Consider the following 15610-nt stretch of genomic DNA (forward strand, 5'->3'; position numbering starts at 1 on the left):
CACCCCTTTCAGCGGGCACTATTTTTGTTTTGCCCTTTTTTCCCGCCCTTTCTGTTCCTCCTTTGCAGTGTTTGGAGTGACTTAGTCAGGGTCTCTAAGTCTTTTTACTTAACCATAAAGTACAGAGAAATCCAGCACAAGGCTCATCTCTACAGAGCTCTCTCCCCACACGACTTATCTGCACTGCAGCTGCACATTGAGACTGTACATTCTTCCCCACCTGCGGGCGTGTACAGAATCTATCTGGCCACACCTCTGCTGCACTGTGTATTTGGGACTGTACGGATTGACTACACCACTGCTGCACTTGCTGCGTATTTACTACAGTGCATTTGGGACTGTACATTCTCCCCCACCTGTGGGCATGTACTGAAGTCCCTCTTCTCTCGGCTTATCTGCACAGTAACTGCACTGCAACTCTCCTCTTACATATTGTGTTGGTGATATATATACTGTACATTCTCCCCCACCTGTGGGCATGTACAGCAGCATATGTTGGTGATATATACCGTACATTCTCCCCCATCTGTGTGGCGTGTACGAAGAGTGTGTTGGTGTGTTGGCAATATATATTGTACATTCTCCCACACCCCTGGGCGTGTACAGCAGCGTATGTTGGCTATATATACCGTACATTCTCCCCCATCTGTGTGGCATGTACGAAGAGGGTGTTGGTGTTACATACCGCACCCCACCTTGTGCGTGTATATGGTGGCAGATCAACAGACAGAGGCAGCTCATGCTACAGGGGCACAGCAACAGTGTAAGGCCCCAGGGCGTCACACATCTACTAAGCACTAGCAACCTGGACTTCATTCCAAGGCTGTCGCTAAAACCACACACTTATCTAGCCACACCGCTGCCAAGAAAGCACGACACGTGTCTGTCCCATCTTTAGAGGCTCTGGCCAAGACAGATTAACAGCCCTCTTTCATTCACCTGCTGGTTCATCTGAGGATGTATTTGAAGGGTTCCCTAGCCAACCAGCTGGGAACTGTCCTTCTCAACCCATGTCATCAACTAGGGCTCATACATCTCTCCGGTCTGATGAAACCACTGCTAATTTGCCTCAACAAGGGCACCAGCCTCTGCTCCGCCAAGTGCAGTCAGTGACCTTGGATCCTCAGATGGCTGCTCTTGCCCCTCATCTGGGATTGAAGTTGTCCCGAGTTTCTCCCATGGTTGCAGGACTTACTGAGCTTCTTCTCACAAGCGCAGTCAGGGTCACAGGCCAGTCCATTCCCCAGCAAAATGTGCAAAGACATACTGACGCTATGAGACATTGTGGCTGCAGTGAGGTACATCCACCACCCTCACCAAATCCTTTTGAGGTCGCTAGAGGCAGGATTGGCGATGGGACTACCGGTTCAGAGGATCCCTCGTTTTTTCTTCAAGCCGAGGGAGGTGAGCAGAGCGATGATTCAGTACTGGAGGAGGATGCGTCCTATCGCCTGTTTTCATATGGCCGACTATCTGTCCCTCGCTTGCAGAGTTTTGGATACCTTAGGTGTCCAAACTTTCCAGACTGAATCTGCTATTCTCCGTGTAGGGGACCAAAATATTGAAATTTACAAGATCGACAGATCACTACCTTCCTGTGCCAGATCCCATCGACAAACTGGCCAAGGAAGAATGGGTTCGCCCGCTGCAGGCACGTCGTTTTTTCTGTCCTTGCCATAATCATGGGACTACTGCCTCAGCTATTCAGGCTCTGCTGCAGTTCTCATCTCCTCTAGAGCTTCTATGATGTGGCTGGATGATCTCTTAGATGACTCTATCCAGATCCGATTAGACTACAAAAGGGCCTGCTAATAACTGTCTGACTATATAGTGCTCTGTAGCGATACCGCACCTTCACCACTGTGTGTGTGTATCTAGCTCTCCTGGTGTCATATTGAATCAAGACTATTTCTCTCGGAACCTAGCCTCCATAGTGCAAATCCTCCCCAATGCCCCGGTGCAACACAAAGCCACAAACCACAAGCATTCCTGGTTTCACTGCAAGGCTTTCGACAAAACCAAGCGTTTAAAAACAGGAGCAGTACTGCATCTTCTCCTTTGCGTGCATGTACTGGCCTCTCTCCATACCGCTCCTCCTGTTTGCTGGTGTCATCTACCGCAATTCTTGCCTTGTGTGTGTATATGACGGGAGATCAGCGGCCAGACGCTTACTCGAGTGCGTATTTTCTAATGAGGCCAGATGACAGGTGAGTGTGGACCAGCCCAGGCAACAGGTGAGTCTATATCATGTGAATCACCTCTCGCCCTTTTTGGCTGGTAGTTAGCCAGACCTGGCAGAGGTCTCTTCTACTATTTCGGTGGGGCAGATTGACTGGTTGTCCTCTTATTTGCCTACACCTCCAGTGAGTCCATGTCAGAGGTTTCTACTCATGCATGAAAGCCATATCTAGGTGAGCAGGCCACTGCTGCTGTAGTGTTGTAAGGAGCTCCTCGCTGTTCCTATCAGATCACAGGCAACGCTGTGAGGAGGGACTCTCTCACTGCACCTCCCCACGGTGTCTCAGATTTAGGACTACTGTGGAAGGACGGCCTCACTGCTCCTTCCCACTGTGTGCAATTGCTTTGGTTCTTAGAGGCGCTTCTTGGCTACAAGTACCTGCCTTGGACCGTAGTTGATGGTATTTCCATGTTCTTGCCCTGGGATATATCTCTGGGCTATGTTCAAAGGTTAACCAATCCCATCTTCTATGTGCACTTGTTGTCTACATGGAGCATCTCGGCGAAGTTTCCAATCTGCCGACATATCCAGACAAGTGGGCTGCTGCTGCTGCAGAATCAGTATAAGTTATCTACGGTCCTGTTATGCCAGATCTAAGACCAGTGCGGAACAACACTCTCACTGCCTCTTTCCGCTGTGTATTTATTTGCCCTTTAGTAATGGTTCCACTCGTCTCTCGAACCATGATAAGTATCCACATTGCCAGTCAGGCCAGGAACTACACCAGTGCGGAAGGACACTCTCAATACCCCTCCTTACTGAGTGCAATTATTTGGCTCTCAGAGGTTGCCACATCCCCTTCGGTGGTGGGTGGTTGGGCTGATTTGTAAGGCAATGCTCCCTCTACTGAGGTGCTTGACTTACTGGTTTTTGGAGCTAATTAGAGGCAGGTTGCCGCCTCTGCCTCTGTTGGGCTGCTTGAGCTCGCTATTATCACCCTTGGGCAGCTCTCTTTGGCTAGGCTGCTTTCAGAGTCACTTGGTTGGGCCCTTTCTGGCCTCGCGACTCCAGCCTTTGCCTGCATTTTTAGCTTATTAAAGACCAGACTCTTGTGCTGGGGTCATTTTGGGTGTCGCCATTCCGCTTCTCTTCCACTACGGAGGTTGCTATTTGGTCTGGGCTGGCTTCCTCCTTCTGTATGGGCATATTTGTGGCCAGATAACCCTGTGTTGGGTTTCTAAATGTCGTTATTTAGGAACAGCACAGCTATAGCCATTTCTTCAGATGGCACTGCTACGTAGCAGCACCTTCAGCAGCAGTCAGTGATTTTAAGCGCTAGCCTTTTCAGCAGCTGTCGCTTCCATATTTCGCTTAGCCTGCGTCAGCGGGACTTTTGCGGGGATGAACATGACTTGCAGTCTGAACCGCGCAAGGTGTACATAGACCTTAAGGTAGGTGAGGGGGTCCCACAGTGAGTATAGTAGCCAACCTTGGAACCTCTAGTTTTCCTCCTCACCACTGCATCTGGGCAGCAAGGTTGGTGTTGAGACTCCTTGTGGAACGTGATGGACACTTCTCAATCTATCCACTGACTCTGGAAATGCTTACCCTTTCCCTTAGATCCCGGGGACAGGGCCCAGCTTGCTACTCAGTCTCCTGGCACAGACAAAGGTGTAGCATTCTCCTGATGAATTCATACTATTCTGTTTATTTACTGCAAGGGGTCCAGCTGTTTCTCCAGCTTGGCCAGAGAGTGAGCATACTCGTCGGCTGGGATTATGTCCGATTTTTTGCATTAACTGCAATATCGGTTTTTCCCACCTTTGCCTTGAGCCTGAACTAGCAGGCCTCTTCCAGGGGCAACAGTGGTTCAACCCGGTGCCTCCTCCACAGATCTAATTTATTCAAATTGCATTAGCCATAGTTCTGAGTGTAGCCCTCCTTATCTCTGTATATCCTTTTGAGGAACCTCAGACTTTCTATGTTGCATTGATCGTTGGTAAATGATGCCTAGCAGAATAACATCATGAACTAGGGGGCTGGGGAACTTGTTTCCTGCAGTTTCCTGGGCGATATCAGCTCCTACAACTTCTATGCAACCTTGTCAGGCTCATTTCAACGTTCAGCAGCAGGACCTCTGCATCTTCCATAAGGACTTAGTGATATTATGTCTAGACCCGTCTTCTCGCCCCAGGGCTTATTCAGATTTCCGCTGCAACCGGGACATGGTTCTTCCCTCGGTCCGTCCAAATCCTATCCATCCACTGGAGAAGGCCTGGAACTCGTTAGATGTCCAGAGGGCCCTCAAGACCTACCTGTCATGAACTCAGGACATACAATCAAAGGATTCACTGTTTGTATCCTTTCACCCTCGTAATCTGGAGACATGGCTGGCCAGTTCTACGTTATCTTGTTGACTGTGTGCCTGCATTGCATTGGCCTATGAGTCACTTCAGCTGCCAGTGACTCATAATATAACGACACACTCAACTAGGTCAGCAGCCACTTTGGCTGCCTTCGCTACCAATGCACCTCTTGCAGAGCGGCTGTATGGTCTACTCCAAATTCCTACATAGGACATTACAAGATAGACCGTTATGCTTCTGCCGATGTCTCCTTGGGACCTGTGTGCTCCAACAGGTTCTGTATGACAAGTAATCAAGGGGCGGTCCCTCCCTATTTGGGGCTGCTTTGGTACATCCCACATGATGTCAGGCTACCTGAGGAAAATGTACCATTGGTCTCACCTGAAGGGTGATTTTCTCAGGTAGACTGACATCATGGCCCTCCCTGTTGGAGTTTTTCTGGGTATTTTGTAATTTCAAATTCTCACTCTTCAGAGTTATACTATTTAAACTAGTTAGTCAAGTCAAGACCCTTTTCGAACTGTTGAAGTGTATTTAGTCTCTAGGCTATTATTTGGGACAACGTTTTCCTTGCTGGTAGGCCCGTTGGCCGTTTTTGTTTTCACAGATATATCTCACTTCGGTCTCGTCACGAATGAAACTGGAGTGGGAGGGGCTTGATGCCCCAGGTCTTGACTTCAATCCATTCTTGCCTTCGGACGCTAGGTGGAGCTATAACCCACATGATGTCAGTCTACCTGAGAAAATCACCCTTCAGGTGATACCAATGGTACATTTACACTGTATTTCCTCAGCATGGTCCCATTGACTTCAATGGATGGACAACTGGCTCAAAGCGAACATTTGTCACTCAGTCTATACAGAGAATGCAAAATGTACACTGCATTTGCTTTATGGTGTTGATATTATGAATATTAGTATATGGCTGGTCTTTTGAGACTGTTGAAAAGATATTTTGCACTGGCTGGTAGATACAGCCATATATACAGAATATTAAAATAGTGTCAATTTTAATGGAATCCTTTCCAGAAATCTGAAATGTTCTTCCAGTAAAAAACCTACATTTATATTTATAACTAGTAAATTAGAACACATACAATCTTAGCCTAGCACCCCACACTCACTCTTTATCTCCTATAGTGGCTCATGTTTGTTTTATTGTACTTATATTATCTCATTAATAGCAAAACAGAGTCTTCTAAGATTTGGGACAGAAAGAGTAATCCTGTTCTCAAATTGCTTATATTGAAAATAGCAGCAAGGCTAAATTATATAGCTAAAACGTAAGGGCAGCATGGAACCGTGGTTTCTTTTTTCCTTCTTAACTGTTGCTAGATATTTAGACCATTAACAAACGGAGAAGTATTGAATGATAGCAGAACACAAATCAAAGCATGAAAAGGAGAGACTTGTGCAATGCAAAATCAGTGACCGTTACACCAAATGCAGAACACCAACATAAAATCACCATCTGCTACATCAGCAAAAGCACTGATAGAAAAAGAAAGTTCCAAGATCCAAAGCAGCATAATGGATTCTAACACAAGGGAAAACTGGAACAGCAATCCAGCCATAATGAATGGGGATTCTTCAGGTTAGAACAAATGATCCTGCTACCAAGTAAAAGCTTCTCCAGAGGCAAGGGAAAGCAAGAAATAAAGAAGCTTCTACTTACCTTGGGGAACTCTTAGAAGGAGTTGCAGATAGAGAGTAGCAGAAATAGTAACTTGTGAAAAAGGGAGCAGCATGCTCTATCCAATGAGCTTAGAAAAGAAACTGACTACAAGGCTCCTAAACCAGTGCTGGTTTCATAAGTGTATGTTTGATGGAAGAATAGGAGAATAGGAAGTAGGCAGAATAAATCTCTTATGATAATGGAAGTCCCAAGACTAGAACGAAGACTGGCATTCTGGCTTGCGAATCCCTCATCCAAAATAGCCATCTTCCTGGTGGGAGGATACCTGAAGAGCCGGGTGTGTAGATGGGCTTCCCCTTCTCTGCATGCAGGAAACAGGGGGGAGAGGTAGGGAAGGAAGGTGGCACGAATATTGCTTCTGCTGGGTGGCTGTTCCTCTTAGTAGATTGGTAAAAAAGGAAAACTAGTTGTGGGGGAAACATGGATGAAGCAGCTTGACAGAAAAATGGTATAAAGAGGAGAAGCAGACACACAAGAAAGTCTAAGTTCATAAGCCATGCTCGCAATCTGCCCATAAGCACCAAATTATCTTCTAGTGTACCCACGCAGCAGATCTCAGAACAGTGCTATGAAGACAGGAGCAGGGTGGGGAAGCTTTAGCCCCCAATTCAAGTGGTGTAACCTTATGAATGGTTACCATTCAAGCAAAAAACTGCACTTGAAGACAAAACTGCAGCTGGGATCTGGGAATGTTTCCAATTCTAACTTGGAGATATGTCACATATATAAAAGTTTTGATATAAAGGTTGAAATGTGGTTGTCAGGCATGCCTTTGCTTCTCTAACAAAAAATTGTACATCATGTCTAGTAAGTGGCCCTTGATTGCATGTGTCAACCTATTTGACTTGACCTCTGTATCCAATCTATTCCATCCTCCATGGTGTATCATGACAGGTGTGCCATGCTTTTGGGGAGGCGGAAGGTCTCTTCTAAAATAAAAAAATATGGTGAAATAGGAAAAGAGTTTAAGAATGGCCTTTCTTTGTTTTAAGGTGTTATATAATTTTTATAGACATTCCCACACCACCCAACAAAATTTGGGTCCACATCAGCCATGGATGTACTCTTATGTACATTTGCTCCACTTTAATAAACCTTCAGTGACTGCTCTCCCTTTGTCAAAAGTGAGGGAGGAGGAGAACTATACAAGCCTTTCCATGGAGGGCTACATAAACTTTTCTCTTTCAGTAACTTTTAATGGGGAAAAAAATCAACAAACAGAACACATCCTTCTCTATCTCATGTCAGGGTGCCTTTCTGAGAGATTACCCTTACTTGTCTAGGAAACAGAAAGGAAGAGAACCACGATTTCCCCAGACGATATCCCTTGTGTGGAAAATTAGGGTTTGTACTCATGTACATGAAAAAATGTGTGAACCATACAGTGGTAAGGCAGCTTGAATAACCTCTACATAATCTGTCTTGTTTATGTGAATACATCTCGACTGGTGCTTGAAATACTGTTTCAAGTATGTTTAGGACTGCAGCTTTAGGTTAGCATTCAACAGTGGCAGCCCACTTGTACAATGGACTTCTGCTTGTGCAAAGGAAACTTTCCCCTTCCTCTCCTCATCCCTGCAGCATCCTCCAAACTGCTCTGGATGGTTGGAGGACCTTCTGGAACAGACTGAGAAGGGTGAGGGGAAAGAGAGAAATGGGACATTCCTATGCATCTGCTAGCATGACATATTTTTAATAGCCCACTGTATCCTGAAAGCTATTAAATTATATTTATAGGTGAAAGTATGTGAAGTGGCTCCACCTTTGCTCATAATAGGATATCAATCCCTGGCATTCTTCTCTTTGTGTTCTGACTGCCTTTTTAAAAACTGAAAATGAGAGATGAATACTTTAAACAAACTGAATTGAAAGCCTTCTTAAATATGGGTGACCAAAACTGGACATAGTATTTCAGATGAAGCCATGTCAGTCAATTGAAGTCAATGGGATTTTTCCTTGACACACATTGGTAATTTGGTATGCAGCATACATCTAAAATACTCCTACTAATTCCCTTATCCCATTTCCCCTTTACTTATTTTCTACTACTACTATATACTATTATACATACGTGTACATATTTATTTATTACATTTATACCCCGCCTTTCTTTCACCATGGAACCCAAGGTGGCATACATATGGTTTCCAGGCAGTCTCCCATCTAGGCACTGACCAGACCCAGACCTGCTTGGCTTCAGCAAGGTGGTGGCCTCATGTGCCTTCAGACCAATACATATAAGTACTATATAAATACACACAAGCTGTGGATAAATAAATAACACTTTCTGATTTGTAGAACCCACTATTATATAAAATTATCTTACCCAGGCACCAACATTTTTTATGTTTCATTTCAAACATTCTACCATGTTTTCTACAGATATTTATTTTCCATATCTAAAGATTTCTGAAGAGCAGTCACTCACATGAAATCAAATGAAGAAATTTTCACCTGAAACATGGTTTTCCCAGATATCATGCCATCACAGGTTATAGCGCCATCTAGCATCCGAAGGCAAGAATGTACAGGAGTCAAGACCCTAGCTGTTCCTTCTGTCCCACTCCAGTTCATTCAAGACAAAGCTGAAGTGAGGCACCTTGACTACCGTCACATATAGAACAGACAGAACAGCAAGTAAAAGGGCACTGCCCCAACAGAGGAGCAGCAACAGTCAGAACACATACACAAAGGTCTTGACTCATTAAACATTATAACACAGTCGAATTAAAGGAACCTTACAATGAAGGCAGTCTCCATCAGGGAGGGCCCTGATGGCATGATACCGGGAAAAACCACCTTTCAGGTGAGCCAATGGTCCATTTGCCCCAGGTAGCATGCCATCATGTGGGATGTACCAAAGCAGCTCTAGTAGGGAGGGACTACCTGGTGCCTAACCACGAGAAACAACCTGTTGCAGAATATGCCTCCCAAAAGAAAGGAGTCACCAACTGCCCAGAGCTGCCACCACAAGTTCCAAAAGGCTCGTCTCAGCCTTATCCTAATTAACGTGAGTGTGAGGAGGGAACACCGCCACCCCCCAATCAGCCAGAACTGCAGCTGCGAGCTCCAGATGGAACACACTAGTAAGCACTACCTCTCCAACAGCCAAGAGCTGCCTCTCCAAGATACAAAGATCCTTTGGGCCACAGCAGCGAACCTCGCAAGGTAAGACAGCCGGCTCTCTGCTAGTAAGGGCAGCCAGCTCTCTCGGCTAGCAAAGGGGGGGTCTGCAGAGCTGCAGCCTCGAGCCTTGCAAAGGTGGAAACCGATTAAATCTCTGGCAGCCGGCTCTCTCTGCTAGCGGGGGGGGGTCTGTGGGACTGTAGCCATGAGCCCCGCAAAGGCCAGGAGGGAGGATGGAAGTTGGAGAGGGCTAGGATATATGCTAGGGCTTAGATTTAAGAGTCAAGGAAAGAAAACAGCCCCACACCGAAAAGCACTCTCACGCTCCTCACACCACATACTCCCAGAAAAACATACAATCCTAAACACACAGAAAAAAACTCACTACAGTTAAGGATAAAGAGATCAGCCTCAGATGAAGGCAACAATAAACTGGAGTACGACTGGAAGGAGCAGCTAGGTCTTGACTCCTGTGCATTGCTGCCTTCGGACGCTAGATGGCACTATAACCCACATGATAGCATACTACCTGGGGAAAATTCCAAATTTTAATTGTCTAGATTAATTCTCCCTCTCTCAGCCACTGTATCACCATGCAAATAATATTTTAAAAAGCAAGAAGAGCCTCTTTGGATACAATAACAATTGCCATACATTTTGCACAAAAAAAACTAAGGTACTGTATAAATCATTAACAACTAACCTTAATAAGAAAAAATGAGGAATCTCTCTAGTCTCTCAAATCGTCTCTGTGTTTATTTTATTAGGTGTGACTTAATTATGGGGGGGGGAGAGGAAATCAAATATAGCAAAAGTAGACCATCAAATAAGAAAGGTATATTTACAAATTATGTTTTACCATTACTGTTCCCTGAGGTTGGAGTGCTAGCGGTTGTCCTACTGCTACAACTTGTTGATGAGACTCGCTTGATGGACTAATCATCTGAACGTTCTGTCCTTGGATGGAATATGCTAGAAAGCAAAGAATCCTTAAATTTTAAATATCTTTTCAGGACAAAAACTTTTGCCAATCCCCCCTCCCCCAGCACAACCTCCACACTGTTCTGGAGGTTCTAGAAGAGGGGAGGTGCTGCTAACAGCAGAAACAACCACTGACGGAACTCCCTCAGAGAATGCTCCCACCTGTAGGAGCAAATCCTGGATCTAACCCACTTAAAAGACATAATGTTTGCAAATCCACATACATGTAAGTATATTTACTTACCTAGGTTACCAACACTAAGCTATTTTTTACAACTGGTAATAGAAGTTATATTTAAGAAATGATTTTTCTAAAGGGACATTAATAATAACAACAACAACAATAATGGCTATTATTTTGTCTACTTCTCACCCGGCACGTGGGTTCCCAGGCAGATTACATAGATTTAAAAATACAAGACATACATAAAACTATACATACATTTTAAAAATACAAAACATACATAAAACCATACATAAACAAACCCATACAATCCTTAAAAACATCAGTACAATGGCATAAAGGAATGGAAATTTAACATTTGCATGCAACGATAGGTCTTCAGCAGCCATCTAAAAACTCCCATTAAATATCACTAGTGGTAACTTCAAAAAAGTTTTCAGTAATTTATTAAAAAAAATTGAAAGAAATTTGGGTACGTCAAGAATAGAAGGAAAAGATCTCATACATCCTCATAAATGTAATTTTATACTGTTTCAAATAGCAATCTTGCAATTTTGCTCCTCTGTCTCATTTGCCTATGAGGGATTTATTTTCACCAGTGATGTGAGTTTTCCAGTAAATTTTAAACTGTATAATTAAAATAATTTGCATCAGAATTTTTTCTGATACTCTAGAGGAGTGGTCGCCAACTTTTTTGTACCAGGGGCACAAAATGGCTGCCATGGAGATGTGACATATCATGGGGGGGCATCACACAAAAATTACAGAAAGTGCAATCATTTCTGCTACTGGCTAATTTAAAAGCCCTTTTCATTTAAAAACTGTATTAAGTTCACACTGATGGTTTGTGGCTGATATGAACTACATACTGTAGTTAAAGTTCTTAATAGAGTTCATATTCCATTTAAAACTACATCACTTTTTTCAGTGTGTAACATGAATAGAAATGTAAGGCTTTACAGGGGGTACAGAATGATAATCATGTGGGTCATTAATGTAGTTCTGACTCTGAAAGAGATCATACTATTCCAGGATCAGGATATATATCAAGTGGCTGTGCATAGGGAAGACCAAATAATTTTACATTAAACTATGTTTCACCTAACATACTTTCATAGCTTTGCATACCATTCTGCTAAGCACTTGTGGATCAAATATGTATCTGGAAAAGTAAAATGGTCTAATCATGCCATTGCTGCTTACTGATAATTGCGTATGCTCTTGTTTATAAGAAGAAAAATAAGACCAAATAATATCCTTACATTTACCAGAAAGGACAGCGGTAGTAGTGTTCAGCACAGTTAGGGCATAGTGAGGAGGCAAGGAGCCTTTGCAAATGGCAGTAATGAAGGCATCTCTCGAAGTTACAAGGCCTAGTTTTCCACACAATGCAGCCATAGTCAGTTCTGCTTTTAAAATATTTTCTGTGGCAGCTTCATCAGTGCTGAAATAGCATTAAAAATAATTAGCACAATCCATACATATCAGAAGCAGCTTAAAAAAGAACACCCAAGCATACTTTTACAGCAAGGAAAAAATCTATAAAAATACTCAAACATTAAGAGCCATGTAGACCTGCTGGGGGAAAATCCAAAATGCACAGCAAGTTACCAAAATGTCACAAAGAGCTAAAGATAAAAATATCAGTATAAAGATATTGCAGGATACAAATTTTTTTAACTCAAGTTTGAAGTAACACTAATTTTATAGTACACTTAAAATATACATGCTTCAGAGATACAGAATAGAAGCTACTTTCTAAAATTACATTTGTGTTTTGTAAATGGTTGAAGAGCAACACTTTTAATGTATATCATTATTTTTTAATGAATTCATTTGATATTTATCTGTATTTTTTCCTGTTGCAAGTTATTTTGAGACCTTTTCCCCCAAAAAACTATGATACATATACAAACATATTACATTATTACAGAATATTCAACATATGTAAGGGAAAAATAAAAGAAGACATGAAAGGTGGTCATAAATGGCAAATAAATAAGAGAACATAATATTTTTATGAAGTTCCCAACAACATTTATGGTTCAACATTCTCCTGTATTTGACTGCTCCAGTACATAATCAAGGGATCCATTTTTTAAACAAAATAAATTTCAGCCTGTCTACCTTCCCTTAGGTTGCACATGCCTGCTCAGAAGTAATCCCCATTAGGTTGAATGGGACTTACTCCCAGGTAAGTGTGTATTGGATTGCAGCCTTACTGTCATAATGTTTGTCAGTTTTACCATCTGAACATTTCCCCAAACTTTCATAATCCACTTATCTAAAATGGGAGCATTGGCTTTCCTTCAGTAATAGCTGCTTGTTAAACAAGCAGCAGTTAGATATGTTGCCATTTCTCTATCACAGGACAAAACAATATCTCGTACATAACCTAAAAGCACTATAACTGATTGGTAAAATACATTGTGTTATATTTTCTATTTCTCTTACCACCGATGTTCAAAAGGGTATTATTTTTGGACATAGCCAAAATATATGCAGAATATACACATTTAAAGTTTTACACCTCCAGCAGATGCTATTAGATGCTGGATAAATCTGATTTAATCTGGCCAGAGTTACATGCCATCTAAAAATGACCTTATTAAAGTTTTCTTTTAGAACCAATGCTAGCTGTTTGCTGTGAAACATTGTTCCAAAGCCATTTCCGGGTAGTAAATGGCATGTCATATCCTCAATTTCTTTCCCATTTAATTGATAATTATTTTGCGTTTTGTCCATACTCATAATAATTTTATATACACTGCCTTGCAAAAGTAATCAGACCCCTGAACAATGTTCTCATATTAATGAATTACAAATGGTACATTGTAATTTCATTCTGTATGATATTTTATTTTGAAACACTGAAACTCAAAATCAGTTATTGGAAGGTGACACTGGTTTTATGTTGGAAAATGTTTGTAAGAAACATAAAAAACTGAAACATGTTGCTTGCATAAGTATTCAACCCCTGTGCTGTGGAAGTTCCCAGTTTGCACAGATGAATGCCCTATCGAGGACACAATTACCTTACCACTGGCTTCCACCTGTGTGAGAGCATTCTACAGAAGTGAGAGATAAGGTAATACAAATGCATAGATTAGGAAAAGGGTACAAAATAATATCCAAGTATTTGGACATCCCAGTGAGAACAGTTGGATCACAGAGAGGCAAACAATCACTTTGAAGGAGCTACAGAGTTCAGTAGTTGGGAGTAGAGTAATGGTGCACCAGTCAACCATATGAAGAGCTCTGCATAACACTGGCCTGGATGGGAGGGTGTCAAGAAAGAAGCCATTACTCAAAAAGTACCATCTGAAAGCATGTCTGAAGTTTGCCAGAAAGCATGAGAGTGCCCCAGCTGTGTTGTGGGAAAAGGTTTTCTGGTCAGATGAGACCAAGATAGAGTTTTTTGGCCAAAACTCAAAAGTGGTAGGTGTGGCACAAACCTATCACTGCCCATGCCTCAAGACACACCATCCCTACAGTGAAGTATAGTGGTGGCAGCATCATGTTGTGGGGATGCTTCTGATCAGCAGGGACTGGGCATCTTGTTGAAATTGAAGGAAGAATGGATGGAGCAAAATACAGGGAAATACTACAAGAGAACCTGCTTCAGTCCACTATAAAACTAAAGCTTGGGAGGAAATTCACTTTTCAGCAGGACAATGATCCCAAGCACAAGGCCAAAGCAACACTGGAGTGGCTCAAGAAAAGACATTTGGTCTTACCATAAAACGGTTTTCTCTGTGCGTGTCAAAAGCTGATCTCAGGTGGGTAGCTAGCTCCACCTAGCGGTTGAAGGCAGAAGAGTGCTAAAGAGTTTTGTTTTTTACAAAGACTTCCTGCTCTGTGTAGCTCCTTATTTCAGTTTTTGATAACAAGCCAACCAACAGGAGGAAAGAACAAAAGAAATAATAGGAACCATCAACACAAAATAGCACTCATACACTCTCTGCTGCAGGCCTAAGATGAAAAAGAGTGATGGCAGCCCAACTCTCCTAGGGAGTGGCCGAGATCAGCTTTTGACATGCACAGCGAAAAACATTTTATGGTAACACCAAATGTCTTTTCTCCTGTGCATGGAAAATCTGATCTCAGGTGGGACATACCAAAGCTGACACGTGTAGGGTGGGAACATCGCTGGGCTGATTACACTAGTGATCTGGGAGAAAGTGCTGTAGCACTCTGTGATGCGTCCTTCCCTGGCTCTCCCTGTCAGGTTCCTACCTGCTCGTGGTTACTGCCTGTCTCTAGGCACCACCAGGGACTCCACCAGTCCGGACCGCACTCTCTTATGGTTTACCTATCCGCTCTAGCACAGATCTCAACAGATCCCCCTGCTAGGCAACCACCAGTAACGTCCCAATACTAGTATTCCCAGAGACTCTGAATACTGGTATTGTTATTCTCTTCACCGCTGCCACCATTTGTTACAGTTCCCCTTCAGCCTTGGTCACTACCTTACCCTCCCTTCTGGTCTGTGAAACCCCAGCCAAGGATCAGGCCTTTGGTAAACCAAATTAAGTATTTATTACAGATAACAAAGCTAACAAGATTAACAAGATTTCTTCTTAAGGCACATAAGCATATGGTTTTACTCAATACTAATCCGAACTCCACCTCCCTCCTGGCAAACAACTCTCTAAACCCCACCAACCAACCCACTCAGTTCTCTTCTCCCCCCCAGATTCCACTCTCACTCTTCCTCTTATACATTCAGCCATTTTAAACACTCAGCCAATCATCTCGCATTCTACTGCCCATTCACTCCCCCTCCTCTTTCACTCCACTTACCATGTATCTTCTAAAACAACAACACTTACCATATATACATTAATATAGGAACATCACACACTCTCCTCCCAAAAGCTACCTCTGCTGATGCATGTGTTAATCTTACAGTGTTTAATAAACATATTAGGTGCGGCCCATGTAGCTGCTCTACAAATCTCTGTGATAGATGTGTGGCCTGAGAATGCTGCAGATGTGGATGCTGCCCTAGTTGAGTGGGCCAGTATCCTGGCTAGCCAGGCTAACTTCAGAGAGGCGTAGGCCAGTGTGATACATGC

General features: G+C 43.0%; 1 protein-coding gene across 4 annotated transcripts in view; it reads right to left on the bottom strand.

Annotated features, from left to right (window-relative positions):
- MON2 (MON2 homolog, regulator of endosome-to-Golgi trafficking) overlaps positions 1–15610 on the bottom strand; it is a 165064-nt gene that overhangs the window by 67152 nt on the left and 82302 nt on the right. For 3 of the 4 annotated variants that reach the window (XM_061639849.1, XM_061639851.1, XM_061639852.1), the window contains exons 14-15: positions 11795–11976; positions 10227–10339 (exon numbers count right to left, since the gene is read on the bottom strand). In XM_061639849.1, the coding sequence (XP_061495833.1) occupies positions 10227–10339; positions 11795–11976 (295 nt within the window). The remainder of the gene's footprint in view (positions 1–10226; positions 10340–11794; positions 11977–15610) is intronic. The other variant, XM_061639850.1, reaches the window with a different exon arrangement.

The sequence above is a fragment of the Rhineura floridana genome, chromosome 8, assembly GCF_030035675.1.
Source record: "Rhineura floridana isolate rRhiFlo1 chromosome 8, rRhiFlo1.hap2, whole genome shotgun sequence".
NCBI lineage: Eukaryota > Metazoa > Chordata > Lepidosauria > Squamata > Rhineuridae > Rhineura > Rhineura floridana.